The sequence below is a fragment of the Eptatretus burgeri genome, chromosome 14, assembly GCF_056783735.1.
Source record: "Eptatretus burgeri isolate ZD-2024b chromosome 14, Ebu_testis_v1, whole genome shotgun sequence".
NCBI classification, from domain to species: domain Eukaryota; kingdom Metazoa; phylum Chordata; class Myxini; order Myxiniformes; family Myxinidae; genus Eptatretus; species Eptatretus burgeri.
Window position 1 is genome coordinate 40,186,370 of NC_140974.1, and position 22,224 is coordinate 40,208,593.

General features: G+C 42.3%; 1 protein-coding gene across 1 annotated transcript in view; it reads left to right on the forward strand.

Annotated features, from left to right (window-relative positions):
• Window positions 1-17,485, forward strand: part of LOC147013013 (leukemia inhibitory factor receptor-like) — a 55,998-nt gene extending 38,513 nt beyond the window's left edge. The window contains 4 exon segments of the mRNA XM_085854448.1: window positions 1,842-1,979; window positions 10,090-10,186; window positions 12,311-12,371; window positions 12,512-17,485. Of these exon segments, the coding sequence (XP_085710574.1) occupies window positions 1,842-1,979; window positions 10,090-10,186; window positions 12,311-12,371; window positions 12,512-12,718 (503 nt within the window). The 3' untranslated portion in view covers window positions 12,719-17,485.
• Window positions 17,486-22,224: the final 4,739 nt, after the last annotated feature.

Genomic DNA, 22,224 nt, shown 5'->3' on the forward strand with positions numbered 1-22,224 from the left:
GGTGCATCGTTTGGGAATGCCAAGATTTCTGACCTTAATTCCCCAGATGATGCAGTCATCTTTGCAGAGACTCCAGATATCCTTTTGGGGCCCCTCGAGCTGCTGAATGAGGAGTTGGAGCCGCTGGGATTATGGGTTTCCTGGGCCAAAACTAAGATCCAGGCTTTCAATGACATCTTGGATGCTGCTATCTTGTCTGTACCTTGTCCTTAGGAAGTCATGGATTCACTGGATCATGACGTGTGGTGCTGTCGGTAACTGTGCAGGAGGACGAAAGTCTGAGTCTTCAGGTTCTTGGTGCTTCCAGTCTTGCTCTTTGGATGTGAGACTTGAACTCTGACCAGGGAGCTGAGACAGAGACTTAATTCCTTCAGTACCAGGTCTCTTTGGAGAATCCTTCGCTATCACTGGTCGGACTTTGTGTCCAACGAGCGGTTTTTGAGAGAAACTCTGATGAGATTTGTTTCTTGCATCGTCCATGAGCATCAGCTGTGGCTGTATGGACATGTGGCTCGTTTTCCTGATGTTGATCATGCTCACCAGATTCTCTCAGCGAGGGAGCCTCATCAGTGGAGGAGGCCAATGGCCCGACCATGTGCCTCGTGGTTGCAGCAGGTTGATCAACATCTCAAGGGGATGGGGATGGGCCAGGCATCTACCTGGCGGATGGCTAGATGGAGGCTCCTGGTGGAAAGTGGACGCAGCAACGCACTGCTCCGTCACATGCTCCCATACCTGACCTGACTGACAGTGTGCAGTATTTAGTTAGTATTGCAGCTCATATCATAACGGATGTTTGCATGAAGTTTGGCAAATTAGAATCATGAACTTTCCCTTTTAGTGTTACTAAGCAACCATTAGAATGTGAACGATAGTTTTATTTTATTACTTTTGACCTTCGAATATCTAAGCCTTTCATTTATTTAGAGTGGCACGATGACTGAGAGGTACGCACGGCCGTCTCTAAGCTGTCCAGCCTGCATTTGAATCTTGCCGCAGATATAGACTGATGTCCTGGTGTTTCACATTCCTCGTGTTGGCTTCATGGTTAGGGTGGTGGGCTTGGGTTCCTGGGATCCTTCGTTCAAATCGTGCTTTGCTGTTGAATTAATACCAGGTGGGGTTAACTCAGCCTGTCATACTTCCAAGGTTGGCAAAATGAGTACCAGCTTGCTAGGATGAATGAGCTATTCGAGTATCCTGTGTCGGAGTGGTGACCCGTCCAGTATTGTGCCCAATAGCCCAGGAGACTGTGTCGGCAACATCAATGCTCTGTACAGAGTGTGGTCCCAATGGATTTGGATTTGGATTTCGTGTTTCACTGGCAGGGTGATTCGTTAGTGTGTGTGCCGTCCTTCGGCTGGACGTTAAACCTGGCGTCTCGTCTGCCGTGCATTGAAGATTCAATGGTTTCCTTCATGAAGAGTACGCGAGCTCTCGTCGGCACCCTGAACAAATTACAAATTCCTATCCTATCCAGCAGAGGGCGCACTGCATCAGCAGGACAGCCAATGATTCCGCAGACAAAAGAAGAAGAAGAGGTGTTAACACCAACTCCCAAAGGGCTTATCATGTTCCATTCAACACATTAATCTGTGTTTTAATTTCGTTCCTCACTTAACAGGTATGATATCATGATGACTTTGTTATCCTACATATGAGCTGTCATAAGATTGGACGTCAGAAGAAAGATCTTCCCACATTGAAAGCTAACCCAAAGTAAAAATGGACAAATAAATGATAGGTCTTCCTTGAAGATCATTTCAAGCATAGGCATTCCACAGGGAACAAAGGCCTTGATTGTCACAACGTGTACTTTGACTTTATTTTCTTGTCTCTAGTTCTGGAGCCATCAGTCCGGTCGCACGTGGTCGATGACCTATCGCCGGGGTTCATCTACTCTTTCCACATCACAGGCAACACGTCCGTCGGAGAAAGTCCTCCTGGGAATCGCGACAGGGTGCTAATGCCACCAACAGGTAACTCTGCCGAAAGGTGTGACCTCACAGAAATGTATCTGATTTGAGTGGGGAAGCCAACCGAAATGTTCCTTCACTGCAGTGTCCCATTGCAAACGAATTGACACATTAAGTTTTATGAGCCAGGTTTAATTATTTGGTAAATGTCTTATTTCATATGAAGTGAGCATGTACATAACAACCAAGCACAAGAAGAAGTTACTTGGCCCTTGACACCCACATCACGCCACCGGTGAAGCCCATTCCTGTAAGGAGGGTTTCATCAATGAAGCAGCTGAGCTAGGTTCTAACAACCATGACGAAAGGAAACCCAAATAGACAAAGGGAGTAAAATGACATGGCAAAGTAGACTTGTTGAGTTGGTAAAGGGATAACGTGACACTGAGTGTAAAGAAGTTTGAGCAATTGACGTAAACTTCATTCATTTCGTGTGTGGCTGTGCTACTGATCCAGTGCCCACTGCTGGTTTGCATCGTTGCTATCGTGCTGATGCAGTGCCCCATGTCGGTTATGGAAGGTGTTTGTTATTTGTTCATGGTGCCAGTAGTAGATGATGAATGGGGTTTCTGGGACTTCCCATCCAAATGAATGGGGAAAAAAAGGAAAAACTTTCTGACTCAAGCCCCAAAAGCCCAAAATAGGAGACTGATTTTTCTCCCCACCTATCCCCTTCCCTCCCATACAAGCAAATGTAAAATTGAGACACTGATTAAGGCACTTCTTTCCTTTCATATTTTCATTCCACTCAAAGAGCGAACCAACGAATATTTGTCCATGTTCTACTTTGGAGAATAACTTAATTTTCCTATTACATTCATTTCCATCGAGTATATTCACAAAGATTACTTTGGAACTTGGTTCTTGGTTTAAGTGTCTTTGTTGAGCAGAAATGAAATGATAAACTTCTCTCAATGCTCTTGTTTGACCACCTCCTGAGCCACATATCATTTTGAGATTGTAGTAAATTGTTTTTCCATTGTTCAATTGATAACCATCAAAGTTTTCAGTCCATTCAAGGATATTAATTTTTTTCTTTCCATCCTCCAAGTTATTTGTAATTAAATTTATCCTCTTATTTGTTTTATCTACTTGTACCCCGGTTATTTCTTCAATAAGACTTATTTGATATTTCTCACATTCTTTATGTTTTCCATTTAAATACCAAGGCTGATTATATCTCCACTCTTTGGTTTGGTTATTGCTTGGTTCTATCATTTATAAATCAGTAAAAAGACGGCGGTAGCCTGTTAAAATTCCCAACCCAATATCTAAACACTTATACTTATAACCATAAGGGAGACGATTGATTCCATTCTCTAAAATATATCTTTTATCAACAAAAGCTCCCAATGCTTTCTTATTTATCTCTTCTGTATATAATTGATGTTTATAACTTCTTATTGAATTCATTTTTCTGTACTCTTCTTTCTTTAAGGTTAAACAGTTGTAATAATGTTTGAAGTTTATTGTTTCCTTGATTATATTTTTCTTTATTCCCTTTAGCTTCTCATCACACCTTTCAATGTTATTATCAATATACGTAAAAGCATAAGACTTTGATCTCAATCCTATAAATTCACTCATGACCTTCCCACCCAATTCATCTTTAAACTTACCAATAACCTTTTTGTTCTTTGATGAAAACAACACATCACCTGACTTATAATTACTTGTTACTTGTATCATATATATTAATATTATCAATCATATCCTCATATACATCACTTGTCTTAATTTCTAATATATAACTATCTGTATCCATATATAACAATGACACATTATCCTTATACTTTGATTTTAAATTATTATAGTAATAGTCATACATTAACGACTTTGACAAGTCATGAATTGATGTTCCTATATAAATAGGTTTATCCATTTTAATACTCTCTTTTTTTCAAATGAATAGCACAAAAGTTCTCTGAAAACACCTCTGCTCGTTCAAAACTTGGTCTATTAATTAACTTTGAAGCCTGTTTCCAAGATGTAGCAAGTCTTATGTTTTTTCGATTCCTAACATTTTCCATAGTCTTTCCAAATACAGCACTATTCATTAATTTATAAAAGTCCTTCTCAAAATCTGTTTTTGCTTCTGTTCTCCTTTTTGTATTAACATCAATATATACTGAAACGCAAAAGAAACTTACCACTTGTTTGAAATGTAATAAAATTGTAACAGTTCAAAATAAAACAAACCAACAATTGCTAATTGAAACATTGGCATTTTATTGAGGACATGTCAAGTTTTTGACCAAGATACACCATCTCATAAGTTTGTTCTACAGTACAGAACAGCACAGGGTGCAATGTCAGTCTCCTTTCAATAGCATGTGTGGCCACCATTGTTTTGGATACAGGCAGTGCATCGTCGGCGCATACTGCCTACCAGTCTTTGGATGGATTGCTGCTGGATTCTGTCCCACTCAGTCCTCAATGTCTGAAGCCATCTGACTTAGGACCATCTGCCTGTCCTGCCTTGCAGTGGTGACTCTTGGCCTTCCTGATCAAGGTCTGTCATCTGCAGAGTTGTGGAGGGTGTCTCTGTCCACCAGGGCCGATATCGTCTGGTGTGAACAGCCAAAGCGACGTGCCACCTCACGTTAACTCAATCCGCCTTGCAGTATGCCCAAGGCACACTGCCGTTGATCCCTTGACAATCGTGGCATGTTGATTGAAGTGCCCATTTTGCACTGGCCTTTTTAAAGCCAATATCAAGACATCACATGCAGCTCATTAAAATCATCCCGTACCCCTTGGCTAATCACTGACAGTCAAAATGGCTGTTCAACAGCTGTGCTATGAAGTGACCATCCGTGACCGTTTTGTCTGACAGTGAGGACACTATTGTCCACAAATAAGTTCACACATTTACTACACGCAGTGTTATTGTTGATATTTGAAGGTTTAAAAGGTGGTAAGTTTCTTTTGCATTTCAGTATACTTCTTTAACCAATGACTGTTTAAATTTCAAAATCTGATTAATTTTCCTCACTCTCAACCCAACAGATAAATATTGTCTCAAGTTCCTTTGATGCAAAACATAACTTTCTTTATCATTTAATGTAGTAAGTAGTTTTTCTGGAGATTTACCTTTTATAGGAAATGACTGTTGGTAATCACTTAACCATTCTTTTCTTGGACTTTCTTTATCAGGGGCATAAGGAAGGTCTTTATGTTTGTGATTAAGTTCTTCTGGATATTTTAAATCAACCTCAAAATAATATCCAACTTCAGCTTCATCCAATTATTTTTGAGAAGAAACAACAATGTCTTGTAAAACTTTTCTTAATGTTTTTCTTGAACCCATTTAAGTTTCCCATAAGGTAAAGATTGAGACATGGCCCACCCATACAAATTGTTAGCATCATAATACATCAGGTAAGAGTTGTCCTCATTCTTATTATAATCAGGAAGATATTTGTTATTTGCTTTAGCATATCTCTTGGAACATACTTGAGATATTCCTCCTCTTTTCGCCTTCTCTATCATTAAAAGCATATCTATATCACTGATTAATTCGAAATTGTTTTGTCATTTTTAACAGAGCACTCCAAGCCAAACCCGGGGCGGGGTCTAATCCAAATAGTGAGCGGGGTCTAATCCATAAGAATTTTTATTATGACAGACTGTTCTAAAAGTTTCAAACACATCAGCCAACAACAATACATCAGTTTTAAGATACAAATGATGATATTCTCCAAGATTCTTCATATTAAACTTCTCCCAAACCTTTTAGGCTTGTGTATAATCTCTATCGGAAATATGAGTTTTATTCAACTTGCTATAGAAACTTTCCCTTGAAGGAAGTTGTGTTTCTTTAAACTTCTCAAATGAATCCATATAGTCATACGGATATATTCCCTTTTGTGATAAGAGATCAATCTCTTCTTGATTTGAGAAATGTGATTTAAGATTCGGCAAGTTTTTAATATTTCATGCCAAGTTAGATAATGGACTTGCCATAAACTTGTATGTGTCAAGAAATCTGATATGGGTTATGGGGGATGTATGAATTGTTTTTGTGAATGAGATGTATTTTTGATCTGTGTTCGGAATGGCAGAAATATCTCCAGATGTCTTTGAAAGTTCATTTATAAATAGATGTGTGTCATAGTGAGCGTTGTTGTGAAGAAAGACAGGAATAAAGTTTGGGCGGCTTGTGATTAATATTACAATGGGAATGAGCTGGATGTCTATATTTTCCAGTCAGATGACAATGATCCCTAACTTTGACCTCTCCCTCAATTTTCTCCTCACAAATATGACAGATACTGTTCTTTCTAAATTCCTTTTCTCTCCCTTTGTTCATCATTTTGGTTTGTAGGTTTTAACCATTATTTCTCTTAGTCTTATGAAGTCTTTTTCCAATTGTCTTACAAATTCCTCTGAGGCATCTTCTCCTCTATAAAGTTCTAACTTGTTGTATTAATCACCAACAGATGATTTGATATAATAACAGAAACCACAAGGAGTATGTTTTTGATATTTATTTGTGTATGATTTATTTGGATTTGGAGAAACAGTATCTATCTTTTCAAGGATACTTTCAAAATCAGCACATATCACAAACGGATGTTTTATAGATTTGTTAACATCTTTGAATGATATGTTTGAACTTGCTTTTGGTAAATTGATTAAGGTTGATTTGTGATTACGACAATATTTTGAATGTTGATTTAATCGTTCTTTTGTGTGAAAGGAGTTGAGACATCTCTTACAAGGATATGTTTCACATTTTCTCTTGTATAGTTGTGATTTGGTTAATCATGATAAATTTTTGATGAAAGCATCATGTGATTTTTCCTTTGAAGTAAAGTCGAGAAAGTCAATGTGTGTTTCATCATTCTTATAGTTGTTTGAAATTTTTAATATCTGAACTTTGTTTGTATCCGTTAATCCATATACATTAACAGATAGATTATTCATTTTCTCAAATTTAGGAATATCTCTCAATGACATTGGAAACTTTAAATCTTTAACATTTAATGTATTCTCGTATTTCTTATAATGTTCAACCCTTTCAGGTTTCTATTGTGGAGGATGTAAGTGAGCAAGAACAGACCATAGAAAATATTTATTATCTTTGTTTTGAATAATAAAAACCACTTCCTTAAGTTTTACCTCTTTTGGTAAATCAATATAAGAAGAAGCTTGAAGAGGATCTGATTTTAAGAAGTGTATATCTAAAAAGATTATTTTTGTAATAGCAAATCCACTACCTACTACATTGTTATCAACATCTTGTTCTTGTCTCTGGAGTTCATCATAAACTCACATGTTACAAAATCTTGAAATGATGACATAAAGTGAGGGTTTGTCCTCATATCGGGAGTAGTTTCATCGCCTTCTCTTACCATATTCAATTTTACTCCCATATAAAACTTAAAAGTTTTAATTTCACTTAATGTGTTTTTAATCATAGTTTCAATACTGTACTTTGTTTAACCACATCAACAGCTTCCATGATTGAAGATGGTCCAGGGTCTTGAAAGCGAAACAATCTTATTTTTATATGCCCTTTAAATGCCCCATCAGTGTTTTCAATGGAGAATTTAGTGGCACCTTCCCTTTCTTCATTGTTCTTGTGTTTGCGTGATTGAAGGTGTTTATTATAATTTTTTTTAAAGGATATCATTATCACATCTATCACAATGTTTTGTTTCTTAGTCAAGTGGAGATATTTGTCTGAAAAGATTGAATGTGTGTTTGTTGGTTTGAAGGTGTTTTTTTATAACATTTATATTCATAATTACAAACATCGCAGTACGTTATATTCACCATATTTATACAACAAAACTTTGCTGAAAATTAAATTTTCTTGATGAAAATTTCGTTTAATTTAAACGTGAATCTGTGCTTAAAACCATTTTGTCCTCCAACTATTTTCACTTCATAAATACAATGTATCAATACACAAAAGACAAGTTTCAATCAATCTCTTCATTTGTAAAAGATACTAAGAAATATGTCAAGGATGTAAAATTGAATAAAGATAAATATAACAACTATTGGATAAAAACAATTATGGTGAATAATATGAGTTCTTCAATTTCCTTCAGTGGAAGGGCTTTTAGTATATCTGGAAGAACATCAATTAAAGTATCTCTAACAAAAGTTTTCCTCTCCTTCTGGCAATATATTCAAAACTAGAAAAAGCAATGAAACAAGAAAAAGTATCAAAAAAGAAAAACCTCATGGATGAAACTTTAGAAAGAAAAGATAAGACCATCTGTAATATGCAAGGAGAAATTTGTATTTTTTTCAACAACCCTAAAGATGTAAATCCTGATGAAATAAAGGATGTTAATATATCAGGTGAAATGGCATTTCGTTCAATAGTCGTTAAGGACCATTTTCAAATTACCTTTAATATAAAAAATGTAGTCGTTGAATCTGTTAATGAAAAAAAGTATATAGATATAGATGGTAATTTTTTTTCTACTAATTAAATAAGAGTCATTATTCAACTGAAGATTTTGAAGATTATGAGAGTGATGATAGTTTCTCTGTTGGAACAGAAGACAGTTATGATACCGAGAGTTTGTGTTCAAACGATAGTTATGAAAGTAGTTTTATTGATGATTGTGAAAGCACCAATGAAAGTTCCAAAGATGATACTGAAGATGAATTTTATTTGAAGTAAAGTTTTACTTTATCACACACAGAGACAGTAAAGTCACACACAGAGACAGAGCGATAATTTCTCACCTTGGACTCGGGTCATTCAAGATCAAAGGACGTGAGAATTTCTTGCCATCCAAGAAAAATATCATTAATTTCTTTTCGAAACGAATAAATGTCTTCAAGGAAATCATTCATTTTTATCGACTCGTCGTGTAATTCAAATAATTCATTTTCAACATCAGTTATCAACGATGTTCTTCTTGGGGACAACCTGTTAGACAAAGACATACAATAATTATTAGTCGTATCATGATTTAATTAATAATCAATTGCTTCACCATCATTCTCAGAGGAAGCCAGACTTTACAATACAAACACACAAACTTACCAATATTGTGATGGGTTATCTTCTTCGTCAGATGAAAGATAGTTCATGTCTCAGTCATTTACCATTGGGTCAAGATAAGAAAAATGAAAAACAGTCAAATAGAAGAGATTTTCAACCGAGAGAAATGCCTGGCTTACAAACCATGTTGGAAGAAGTCATTTGGATCTTTGCCTCGAGTTTCCTCATTGTTCTCTTTCCTGTTTTTCAACAGATCAGTAATTCTGGAAATTTCCCCAAGCTTCCTGTTTTCAGCTGCACTCAGACAGCTTACAGAATGTATGTAATGTATTCATGCTTGAGTTTAATTTTAACAATTTTATAGACTCTATATAAGTTTAATGTACATGAGTGGAACCAAAATATGCTCAAACAAGAGCATTGAGAGAAGATTATCATTTCATTTCTGTTCAACAAAGAACCAAGTTCCAAAGTAATCTTTGTGAATATACTCAATGGAAATGAATGTTATAAGAAAATTAAGTTATTCCCCAAAGTAGAACATGGACAAATATTCATTGGTTCGCTCTTAAGTGGAATGAAAATATGAAAGGGAAGAAGTGCTTTAATCAGTAAGTCTCAATTTTACATTTTCTTGTCTGGGAGGGGGAGAAAATCGTCTCCTATTTTGGGCTTTTGGGGCTTGAGTCAGAAAGTTTTTCCTTTTTCCCCCATTCATTTGAATGGGAAGTCCCAGAAACCCCATTAATCATCTACTGCCAGCGATAGTTTGCCTACTCTTCAGGAAGGATACCATGGGGGTCTTTAACGTCCACCAACTAACACCGGCAGACAGGAAGCCCAGTGTAACGACAATCCAAGTTCACCTATAATTCACATTGATGAAGCACCCTGTCTGTAAAACACCAGGATGGCAGTTTATAGCTGGGCTGGGATTCAACTTCCCCCTCCCCTCCCCCACCTCATTGTACCCTTCCCCAACCCGATGGAGGTGTCTCTGACTCAGTCTCACGGACAATTTCAAATGAAAACATTCACAAATGGTTATCACAGATGTTTAAATAGCAGAATGTTCACACGTAAATACACAGACAACATTAACACATACCGACACAGTGCTTGTTTTGTGGCTGATGTCAGGAACAAGCAGTTTGTTGTACTTGGTGCTGCTGACTTCCGTGCTGCTGTGTGCTGTGCTCATGGTTTCTCTCGTTATGCTACGTCGTTACCAGTCAAGGTATCTCGCCCTCTGAACACATGACATGCTTTTTCCAAACCTTACATTAAACGTTGATTTTTACACCATCTATTGTACTTCCACAAAGATTATGTGCACGGTGATGTGTAAGGCATCCTGGGTGTGTTCATTGTGTCTGTCTTCATGTCATCATGTCATGATTTCAGGCTTTGGCAGATTCCGTAATTATTCTTATTGTACCTCTCAATCAATATTGGTGGAGAAATATCGGGCAAGATGTAGCTGTTGGGAAGATCCCTCCTCCATCCCCCCTCCCCTCCAATCACCCCCCACCACCCCCCCCCCCAGCCTCATGTATACACACATCCTCTTGCTCAGTATACTGAACAGTCTTCATTTGATATAACCACAACCAGAACAACCCCTGCCAAGAAACTGCTTCGGCAACACTGCCGCTCTGCAACAGAGTATGGTACATCAGAGATCCGAATATTTGGGAAAAGGGAAGGCCAAATGAATTTTGTAAACTGTCAACTTGGACCTTGAAGTGGGTGAGGATGGAGGAGGGTGGTCAACGAAGATGTTTCACTTTCTTGAGCCATTGAGGGTCACGCAGATGGATGATGTAGCCAGGGAGGGGATGATGTACTGTTGTGGTGCCAGGTTCAATGGCAAGGACGACCGCTAGATGGAGCAGTTGGGCCATTTCCCACTGAACACCGGAATTGAAGGTCGTAACCTTCGGGTAACTCTGAATGTCACGGGTCCCTTAGTGGACCATAGACGCCAATATTTCGTCGGCGTGGGGTAGGGTTAATTGTCTAATTCCAATTTACCTAAGTACCCACGCCGTCTAACTACCGGGGAAGCCACACCCTTGGCCGACTTTGTCCAAACCGAGTCGCTGTTACCGACTCGGATCCGGCATAACCGAGCGGTGATTACCAAAGCCTGCCGGACCAAACGAACAATTTACGGCACAAACGGCCTCCCTATTTCTCAAGCCTGCACCGTGCTGGGTCAATGATAGAAACGACAGGCAACGAGCTGGTACATTTAACACGGGGTTTATTCATAATGGGGAGAGGGAGACAAAGAGCAGAATTACACCGAATATAATCAAATGTACAATGATGCAAGACACTTGTACCGTTTCTACTTAAACACTGGGCCCACAGATACACACACATCCAAAAAGAAATGGACCCCACCGGGGTTTTATTCGGTCCTCCAGCCGAGGAGGTTCGTTCAGCTGTGGGGGGACAGAGTTCCGTGGTGTACCTGGCCGCGTCGTGCGGCTTGCCGACCTGCCCCTGTGGAGCCCGGGATTCTTTGCAGGGAAGTCAGATGCTCCGACCACCAGCCCACGCGCTCCAACACAAACCACCACGGTGGGACTTGAACCCGTATGGTCAGCTTCGCACCAAGCGCCGAGGAGAAGACCAGGGATGAAGACCGACGACCACGACAAGGAGCGCCCAGCAGGCCAGAACACAGGGGGGTGTCCAACCAACAACATTTTCTCACGCACCACTTGGTTCTCTTCTCCCCTCCCCCTCACGGGGTGGGGATCTGCTCTCTGGAGACTCACCTCCGAATTGGATGGGGCGTTTCGGGTCTCGTGGTGGCCAACCGTGATTGGAGGAGGGTCACAGTTGGCGGGGAAAAACACGCCCCTTCTGGGCGGAGTCTCTGTGGCTGTTTTGGCGCTTCTCTCTTATTTGTCGCTTAGTCGAGACATTCTTCTTTCCCTGGGCGTTCTGGCTTCCCATTGGCTGGGGCGTGCGTGCGATGCTCGCCCTTCGCTCATTGGGCAGAGGAAACACTCCATGCCCTTTTTTGGAGCAGGGCTCCGATCTGAGGTGATGGAAGCCCCGCCCACGTCTGTGCGCGGCACGCATGCTCGCGAGGAAGGCCGATGGTGGCAGGAGCGAAGGAGGGTGTTGTTGTTGGATATTAAATCTAACTAAAAATAACTCGCAGCGCACATACACTTAATCACCCATTAAACATAGGGACGGGACCCTAACTATAAACACATACTTATCGAAATAACTGAACTGCGGTGACTCTGGCTGTTGTGTGCAAATGGCTGCCAGATTCGTAACAGTACATCATTAACCGAGTTCATGCGCTAATGTGAATCATCTCCTTTCTTTGCAGATTACACAAATTCTTCCTTTTATATCCTGACATATACAAGGTCCTTTGGCTGGAAGAACTGGTTCGTTTTGTACATGTTATTCATCGACAACTTCAAGTTTTTGACGTTCATGAGATCACTTTTCATTATTCATTCATGAGAATGTTTCATCTGTCTATATATTATGTACATAAAATAGGTCTCCTCTGATTTCTCAACAGGGAAAAGAAAAGGTTGCTGTTAAAATGCACTCGACAGAACCAGACAGCATCCCCGCGGACATCATGGTGTTAAATGAGGTCAAGGGGCTGGAAGAAAGCAGACAGAACGACGGAGTGATGTGCTACGGACCTATGAACGAGTTCAGTGTGAAAGAACATATGGATGTGGTGGAACAGACGGTCACATACACATCATGCGTTGCTTAAGCTGATGGTTTCTGATTTGCAGCACTTCCTCATGATGTGCCTTTCAACTCAACACTCAGTTATTTTGCTGTGCCTCATTTGATGACCAATTTTGGTACATGTTGGGTCTTTCTTAAAGCCCAAGGTTGATCCCAAAGTCTGGTGTTTTCTTCTCCTTATATGGGATTTGGTCCAATAGAACCAATCTTCTGCCCTGCCTTGACCACGATACTCCTCAACTTCCCTCTGTCCTTGGCCAACTCTCTCCACTCTCCAACCACCCCCACCTTATTGATATCCCTCCTCACAAATCTTCCCATCTGAACCGCAGTCTACCTCTTTTCCTCCTACCGTGCTCCCTCAACCTCTCCACTCCCGTTGCCATTCTCTCTTGCCTCATCCGCACCAAGTGTCCAGCCCACTTCTGCTGGATTCTTGCCAATCTTCCCATCAAGTTTAATTGCACACCAACCTCCTACCTCAGTTAATCAAACCTCCTTCTATCCACCCTCTTCACTCCACAATCCTCTAACCCAGTTGTTCTTGCAGAAATGCAGCCTCTGTTGTTGTATTGTGTCAGTGTCACCGTCTCCAGAGTAAAGGGAGCCTGGTGTTAAATAAGACATCAAAACTTTCCCTTTCAATTTCTTTGATATTTTTCTGTCAATCCTTCCACCTTCCTCCACACATTTGCACCCACCTGAATCCTCCGTACCTCTGCCTTACCATCCCCGGTCACTGTCCCCCCCCCCCCCAGATAGTCAAACCTATTTCCCTGTCTGATCTCCATTTCTTTTTTTTGTATACCTTGTCGAGACTCGTGTAAGAGCGAACACACAACGCACAGCAAGGGGGGCATGAGACAAGAGGGGAGGGAGTGGAAAGGACAAAACAGAGTGGGGAACAGAGACATTAGGAGATCTGTGGAAGGGAGAGGGATGGGACGGGGAACATGGGGAATACAAGATGGACATTACAGGGACTTTCAGGAAGGAAAGCAGGGAATTTGAAGGAGGTGGGTTTGGGTGGATTATCGGGGGTAGAAAAGATCGAGGAATTGGATGGGGGATGATAAGAGGTGGTGGTGAACAGCTGTTTTGAAAGCCTGGAGGGAAGAATGGGATTGAATAAAGTGAGGGAGTTTATTCCAAAGGCGGGGAAAAAGAGGAATGAAAGAGTGAAGGTGAGCAGTGATTCGTGATTTTGGTAGTTTTACCAGAAGGGGGTTGTTGGCGGACCTTGAGTGCCCTGCGGAAATGTGATTGGGACAAATTGCAGAGAGAGAGCGAGGGGGGGGCGGTGAGGCTGGAAAGGAGACGGTAGAAGACAGAAAGACCACCGACCAACCGGTGATTGAGTGAGAGGCCCAAAGACTCAGCCTCATTGCGGAAGATGCCAATGATCCGAAATGCCTTGGTTTCTACAGCGTGAAGCCGAGAAAGGTGGGAGGCAGGAGCACCAGCCCAAAGGGGAGAGCAGTACTCCATCAGGCTGCGAACAAAAGCTTTGTAAGTGGTCAGGAGTTCAGGTGGGCCGAGGAAGGACTTTGCACGACGGAGGATTCCCAGTCGCCGACTGGCTTTGGAGGCAAGGTTTGAAGTGTAGCTTTCCCAGGAAAGGTCATGGCAGATAGTGAGACCCAGAAGCTTGAAAGAAAGGAGTTCTTCCAGAGGATTGTTGAGAAAGTGGATGGGGGGGGGGGTTCTAAACGGTCCTTTCGGAGAGATATAGTGAGAGTGTGAGATTTATCCGGGTTGAAAGACATGTTCCATGTGTTGGACCCATTTGTGATTTTATCCAGATGTGCAGAAAATGAAGAAGCTGCTGCTTGCCAGTCTGAGGGTTGACCGATGGTATGGCAGAGGGTGGAGTCATCAGCAAAGAGATATAGAGGATTTTCCAGAGAGTCGGAGAGATCATTGATGAAAAACAGAAAAAGAACAGGGCCCAGAACGCTACCTTGAGGAACTCCAGCCTGGACAGGAAGAGGGGATGAGAGAACTCCATTTAGGGCCACACGGTGACTGTGACAGGAGAGGAAGTCTGCGAGCCATGAGTGGAGATGGCCTTGGATACCATAGGAAGAGAGTTTGGTGAGCAGGGCAGGGTGCCAGACCGTGTCAAAAGCACGTGATATGTCCAGGGATACGGCTCGGATTTCCTGTCTGGCATTGAGGACCTCCATCCATTGTTGGGAGAGCAGAAGCAGCATATCCAGGGTCGAGTGACCTGGTCTGAAACCAAATTGATGATCGTAAATCAAGCCATTGGAGAAGAGGAAGGATTTAATGTCTGAAGCAATGATGGATTCCATAACCTTGCTGATGATTGGGAGAAAGCTCATTGGTCTGTCGTTGCAGGGATCTGTTTTTGCACCTTTTATGCAGGGCAGTAATGTTTGCTGATTTCCAAGCAGATAGCAGATGACCTTGAGCAAATGAGAGGGAGAATAGAACAGAGAGAGGGTGAGCAAGAGCAGAAGAGCAGGTTTTTCGGAAACGTGGGCTGATGCCGTCTGGACCGGTTGCAGAATCTGAGTTGAGGTTTGACAGCAAGCTCTCTACCTTGTCCCTTCTAAGCTGATATTCTTTTTTTCTCTCTCTACTGCTCGACCCACATCACCTCGTCTTCAATCCACGCTTCCTGAATGCCTTCTTCCACTCCCCCAACAAAAGGAAGATCATCTGCAGACATCATCCTCCCCAGAATACCTTTCATTGTTGTGCTCAGAATACCTCACCAGCTTCATCGCCATGATAAACATGTGTGGGCTGAGAGCTTCCCTGCCTCAACCTAATGTTCATACTGAATTCCTCTGACATCCCAGGACCAACCAAAACTCTTCCCTTCATTCCCTCATACATACGTACATACATACATAACTTCCACCAACCTAACTTCTGCTTCAGGCACAACCATCCATCTCAGTGTCACCATTACCATCACTTTCGGGACAGTGTCATAAGCCTTCTCCAGGTCCACAAATCCCAACGCCATTTCACCCTGCACCTCCAAACTTCTTCTCCACCAGCTGTCTCTGCATGAACATCCCATCTGCCATCCCCCTACGCTTTCTAAAACCCTGTTGCTCTTTGTCCATCTCCATCTCTACACTCTTCCTTATCCTCCCATCAAGATCCTCTCCAGTACCTTTGTGGTATGACTTAATCGTGCAATGCCCATGTACTTCACCATATCTTGAACATCTTCCTTCCTCTTCCATATCGGCACAATTAACCCTGTCCTCCAATCCTCTGGAATCGAACCCTCTCTCATACAAACATTCAACAGCCTCTTCGTCCAACGGACTGAAACTTCTCCCGCTGCAATTAGCATCCCTGTAAACACCTCATCAATTCCTGGCACCCTTCCCTTCTTTGTCCTCTTTAATGCCATCCTCACCTTGTCCTCCATGATCTCCACTACTCCCACATAACACGGAAACTCCCGGTCGCTGTTGCTTCCTCCCCAGTACAACAGATCGTTGAACTTTCCTTCAATACTGCCCTCAATCCTGTCACTTACCTCCTAGAACCATCCTAAATCAACGCCCCCAGCCCCTTTCAGGTCTTCACGGTCCTTGTCCTTGCAACATGCCAATTTAAACATAATCTTCTTCTCACTTGTTGTACACCTCCTCTTCCATGTCATTCCTTGCCTTATCAACCACTCTTTTTGCTGCTTTCTTCTTTTGCCCATGCAGGCGCAGCAACCCTGCATCCGGTTGTCCCCCTCTATCCTCTTCCAAACCTCTTTTTCACCAACTACCTTCGCTACTTCCTCCATCCACCATACCTGGTTCATATCTCTAGACGGTGCACCATCTCCTGATGTCCTTCCACACAAAACTTCTGCAATTACCCTAAACGCCTTTCCATAATACTTCTTCCACTTATCCATACCTTTGGCTTCTTTGCTAAGTTCCTCACACCTCATGGCCTTCATCTCCTTGTATTCCACGGCAATATTGCCCTGCCTTTCCCCCACCTTCATATCTTCTGACCCCTGCTCTGAACTTCCCTCCTTTTCTGCATGCATCCAACAAACACCATAGGCTTGTGCTGGGGGGTGACGTGCTCTCTCTCTTGCAACTGCCTTAGTCCTTGATCCTCCACAAATGTTGCTTCCTCACAACCACCAAACAACTGTTGCTGTAACATGGCGAAAGTAATTTTTCCTCTGATTTTGTTTTGCTTTTTAGAAAACTAAATACATTGAACTGTGCCAAGCAGTTGCTCCATGTTGCGGCCATTTAACCCAACATGAGGGAACTGTTGAAACCATTTTTTGGAGGAAGAAATCAGACAAGTTAGAGGGTACACTGCACGGCTACTATAAAGGTATAGAATCCCAACAGAAGTAAACACTTGATTCGTTTTTATAAACTTTTCTATCTTAACATCTGAATTACAAGTTGGTTTTATCAGTCACCATTATTTCTGCTTTCATTCCGACTCTTCCATGACAAACCAACCCTCCAAAGAAAAACACAATATTGTACAGTACGAAGGTTTAACCCTAACTGAACTGGAGGGGGGGAAGATACTTACCCCCCCCCCTCCTATTTCAGATCTCGGCTATAGATTGTCTGATGAACTTGAAGCGCGTAGATACTCATGTAATGAACATCATGGTGTATTTAATTTGTTCATATCATAGTAATTTTTATAATTAATACCTAATTAATTATGCAATATGCTAATTTTATGCAGTTTTTTCAGAGTAATATACAATTCTGTTCATTGCATCAAAAGTGCATGATATTAAAAATGTTTCTCAAGCTGGAAATCATGACGTTCGATTATTATTTTCGGTGGAACATTTCATATTTGCATATACAGGTACCCGCGCAGGATTCAAAATGGGGTAGGGCTGGAGGGGGCAAAAATGCAAATGGTGTCTTCTGTCATCAAGCTGGCAAGCTGGGAGCAACGATTCATTTATTTCCACATCTGATGCAATTTAAATGATCGAATGGTGACGAGGTGTTCGATTTGAAACTGTTTGTTCGATATAATGTAACTAGCTTTTTTGATGTCAAGTATGCAAATTTATGTGGGAAAAAATAAAAAATATCGGGGGGCGGGTCAAAATGTGCTCCCCCCCCCCCCCGCCCAATACATTTGGGGTTAACTGCAACCAATCCGAGATAACAATATTCATGCAGTCAGCAAAGAGCAACTGTGTTCACCTTCTACTTCATCAACAGTCATAATACTCCCAAGTTATTGGGAGGTTGGTGAGGGGAAGTTTTTGGCCCAAGTCTTTCAAGAACCAGCTGGCCAGGCCTGACATTCACTTGGGGGAAGGAATTTCTAATTTGTTCAGGTTGCTGGTGATAGCTTGCCTACTCTTTGCAAAGGACACCATGGGATTTTTAATGTCCATCAACTAATGCTGGCAGACAGGCTGCCCATTTAAAGTCCATCGGAGGGATGGCACCGGACCTGTGAAATACGGGGATGATTGTCCATAGCTGGGTCGGAATTCAAACCCAGGCAAGACAGCTTGGAGGTGAGTGTACGTACCTCTAGGCCATCCAGCCAACCCCGTTTAACATTCTTTCATTTTGCTCTAACAAAGGGTGAAGGTCAAAAATGTCAGCATCTCCTTTCTTCCCACTGCAGTTGGAACACCTTAATGTCCTGTTGAATTCATCCATGATCCAGTTTAAAGGTGAGTTCCCAAGCTGTCGACTATCCTAAATTTGTGGTTATAAAAACAAACTTTTTAAAAGAGAAAAAAAAAATTGGAAGGGCATTCTTCCACAGCACAACGTCGCCAGACATGCCTCCACCCACATTTATTCATCATACATACTTGTACCAAGTTTGATTTCAATCCCTGAACCCAGATTCAAAAACTAAATCATTCTGCCTGCCAGACCATGCATCCGATCCAGTTGAAATTTAAAACATATATTCCCCATGACTACTACATCATAATTGTGACATTTCACGTCCAATGAGGAAGCAGTTCAAGAGAAATAATTTAAGATTTTCGTTGAAACCAATATAATATGGCTGCTAGACCATGTGAGCCATTAATGATTCATGAACACCCTGGCATCCGCAAGGCTTTGGGGACATGTTGGTGGTTTCCCCTCGATCTGTCAAGCTGTTCTGGAGATTTTTAAAGGTTTATTCTTTAAAAAGACATAGCTGCTAAACCATGTGACCTACAACGTCATAGGTGGAGAAATTTTGTTCCTCATGGACAGGTGGTCATACCTGTAAAACTTCACCTGTGTCTTCAGCCGTTTCGGAGGAGGATTTTTGACAGTTTTTATGTTAAAAACCATATGGCTGCCAAACCGTGACCGATGACCAATATTTTTTGTTTCCACCTACAATTTAGCCCTACATGACCCTCAAAAAATTTCAAACTGATCAGATAGAGAGTTAGCCATATGCAATTATGATGACATAGTTATGACATAAAAAAAAAAATCACAATTGCTTCCCATGGGGTGTATTTCACATGTGCCAAGGTTCAATTTTTTCCATGGAGCGGTTTCAGAGATAGAGGTCCAAAGTTTTTCCTTTTTTACAACATGGCTGCCACACCACATAACCTGTGACGTAATTATCAAAACATTCTACATGAGTAGGCACACCTACGGAGAAAATTGTGTCAAGCGGAGAAACAGTTGCCGAGAAAATTAGCACGGACAGATGGACGCATGTACATACAGACAACCCAAAAACATGCCTCCGTCGACTTCGTCAGCAGAGGCATAACCAGAGTTGGTGTCAAAGCCACCCAATGCTCGCCTGTTTATACATTAATCGTTTTTAAAAGACTAGTCTAATAATTAATATTTTTTATAAAGCATTGCAGTGGTCTGATCCAAATAATTTTAAAGCAATATATGTATTTGTATATTGTAATCAGTAACAAGAGTGCAAGTGAGCACAATATACGCCTGAACAAGAAGGTATATACAGAATTATGCTAGCACATCGAAAACAGCATCCTAGTTGCCATGGCAACCACTTTAGATGACGAACGTATGTCGCGACACACCGTCTCCACAGTCTGTACCTATGTACCAAATATGAAATGTGAAAGTTGAAAACTTTGGGAGTTAGAGTGCGGACAGGAACGGATGGAAAACAGCATCCTGGTTGCCATGGCAACCACTGTAGATGACGAACGTATGTCGCGACACACCGTCTCCACAGTCTGTACGTCTGTACCAAATATGAAACGTAAAAGTTTAAAACTTTGGGAGTTAGAGTGCAGACAGGAACGGACAGACGGAGGACACATAATACGCCCCGACATATATAATATATATGTGTGTGTATATGTATGTATGTATGTATGTATGTATGTATGTATGTATGTATGTATGTATGTATGTATGTATGTATGTATGTATATATATATATATATATATATATATATATATATATATATATATATATATATATATATATATATATATATATATATATATATATATATATATAGTTACGAATTTCGGTCCGCCCGGCATGCGATCGGCCACGTAACTCGAATCGCGTTCGCGTCGCCCAACGGAACGGACAATTCAGTTGTGACCCTCCTTGGAACTACCGCCAGGAGCTAGTCATGGGTGGGTCTTTCGACCCCACCACAATCGTGCCAATCGGCCACCCGCGCAGGATAGGGTTGTTCGCCAAACTTGACCTACCTAAATACCTGCACGGGTAGTTAACCGGGCGATCGTACCTCGCCGCTGGCCGGCCTAGGACACGAACCGCTTAAGCGGTCCGTTCCGTGCTTCAGTGATGACCAAGCGGTGTTATCGCCGGCCCCGACGGACGTGATTATTTACCGGGTGCTTACACCCTTCTACCAATTCCTTCCGTGATGCAAGATGGGACTTTCAAACAAGGGAAAGGACACAACGAAACGGGGAACAGTTCGACAAGCACATTTATTGCACACGGATACATTATACATTTATTATACAAGCACATATGCAGTCAGGAATTCAAAACACTAACATGCACGTATACAGAACAAAAGCAAAGCAAAAGGTGCTACGACCATCTATAAGCAATTATGTACAGTCATTTATATGGTTTTACTTACGGGACTCGGCGCCACAACACGCATTCAAAGAAAAAGCAAGAAAAGACCCCCTCATAGACAAGGGAGTCAGACTGGGCCCGTGGGTCTTATGCGCGTGGAACCTGGATGAGCAGCCAGGTCCACGAGACCGAAGGGTCTTACCCGCGCCCTCGTGGCGCGATGGCGGGCAAGCCACGAGGTCAGCGTAGCTGCGCCTGGCTTCGTGCCCCTGGCATGGTCGGTGAGCTCTCTCCGGCGCTCCCCGTCTGTCTTTCCCGTCGGCTTCGAGCTCAGTCTCCCGACTTGACTGCCCCGCCGACACTGCACTCGACTTGACTGCCCCGCCAACACTGCACTCGACGTGACTGCCCCGCCGACACTGCACTCGACTTGACTGCCGACACTGCTGCTGCCACTCCACTACTCCCACTTTTCCGCGCTCTCCAGACCCTCCAGACTGCCACTTTTCTGCCGACCCTGCTGCTGCCGCCACTCCACTACTCCCACTTTTCCGCGCTCTCCAGACCCTCCAGACTGCCACTTTTCTGCCACTTGACTGCCACTCTCCGCCGCGAGCTGCATTGTGCTCGCGCTTATATAGGCCGAGGGAGGAGCGTATATGCAAATTTCTGGATCACAGCGGGTTCGGAGGCGGGGCCACACCACCCGATGCTCGGCCATTGGGCGGATGAAAAGGGGGCGTGAAGCATTCCTGATCCGCTTTTCGAGGCGAAAGGAACGCATTCACAACCCATGTTATGATGTGCGGTAGAAAGGCGGAGGTGGTGGGAGTTTGCTGCGGTGGTTTGGGAAGGGTGTTGGTGGTGGTGATTTGGTTGCTGGCGGGCGTCGTTTGAGAATGGCGGTGAAGCGATGTTTGCGGGATGGAGTTGTGGAGGTAAAGAGGCGAAGGTGGTGGTGTTTGAGTTGTAGTTGTTTGGGAATGATGTTGGTGGTGGCGATTTGGTTGTTGGGGGATGATTGGTCCAAAATAATGATAGAGAAAAGAAAAACGGCTAACTCAAAGGATCGCAGCCCGGTGAACATGGAAATTCCCTCAAAACAATGGTGGGGAAATCTAACGACACAGATACTTATCGTCATAACTGATCTGAGGTCCTTTATGGTGGTCTGCGAATTTCCACAGCCGTAACTATATATATCGGGCTTATAAAAAATAGTGTGGTTGATAAAAACATTAGAAAGGAAAAAATAACTTGCACCATAAATTTTAACATTTTCATGCTCACGCTCACGCTGATGCTGACGCTCACACCAGGGGTATCGCCAAAGATTGTAAAGCACAGCAAGATAGCTCACTCGTGCGCAATCGCGTTCATTTCGGTGAAGTACGCAACGGAGCAGTACGGCGGCCATTTTGCAAGCAAGCTACTTTCTTCGTTGTGGTTTGACCGGTGTATTGACCGTGGAGTAGGAGGCAGGAGAGGGGCGGGAAAGAGAGTAAG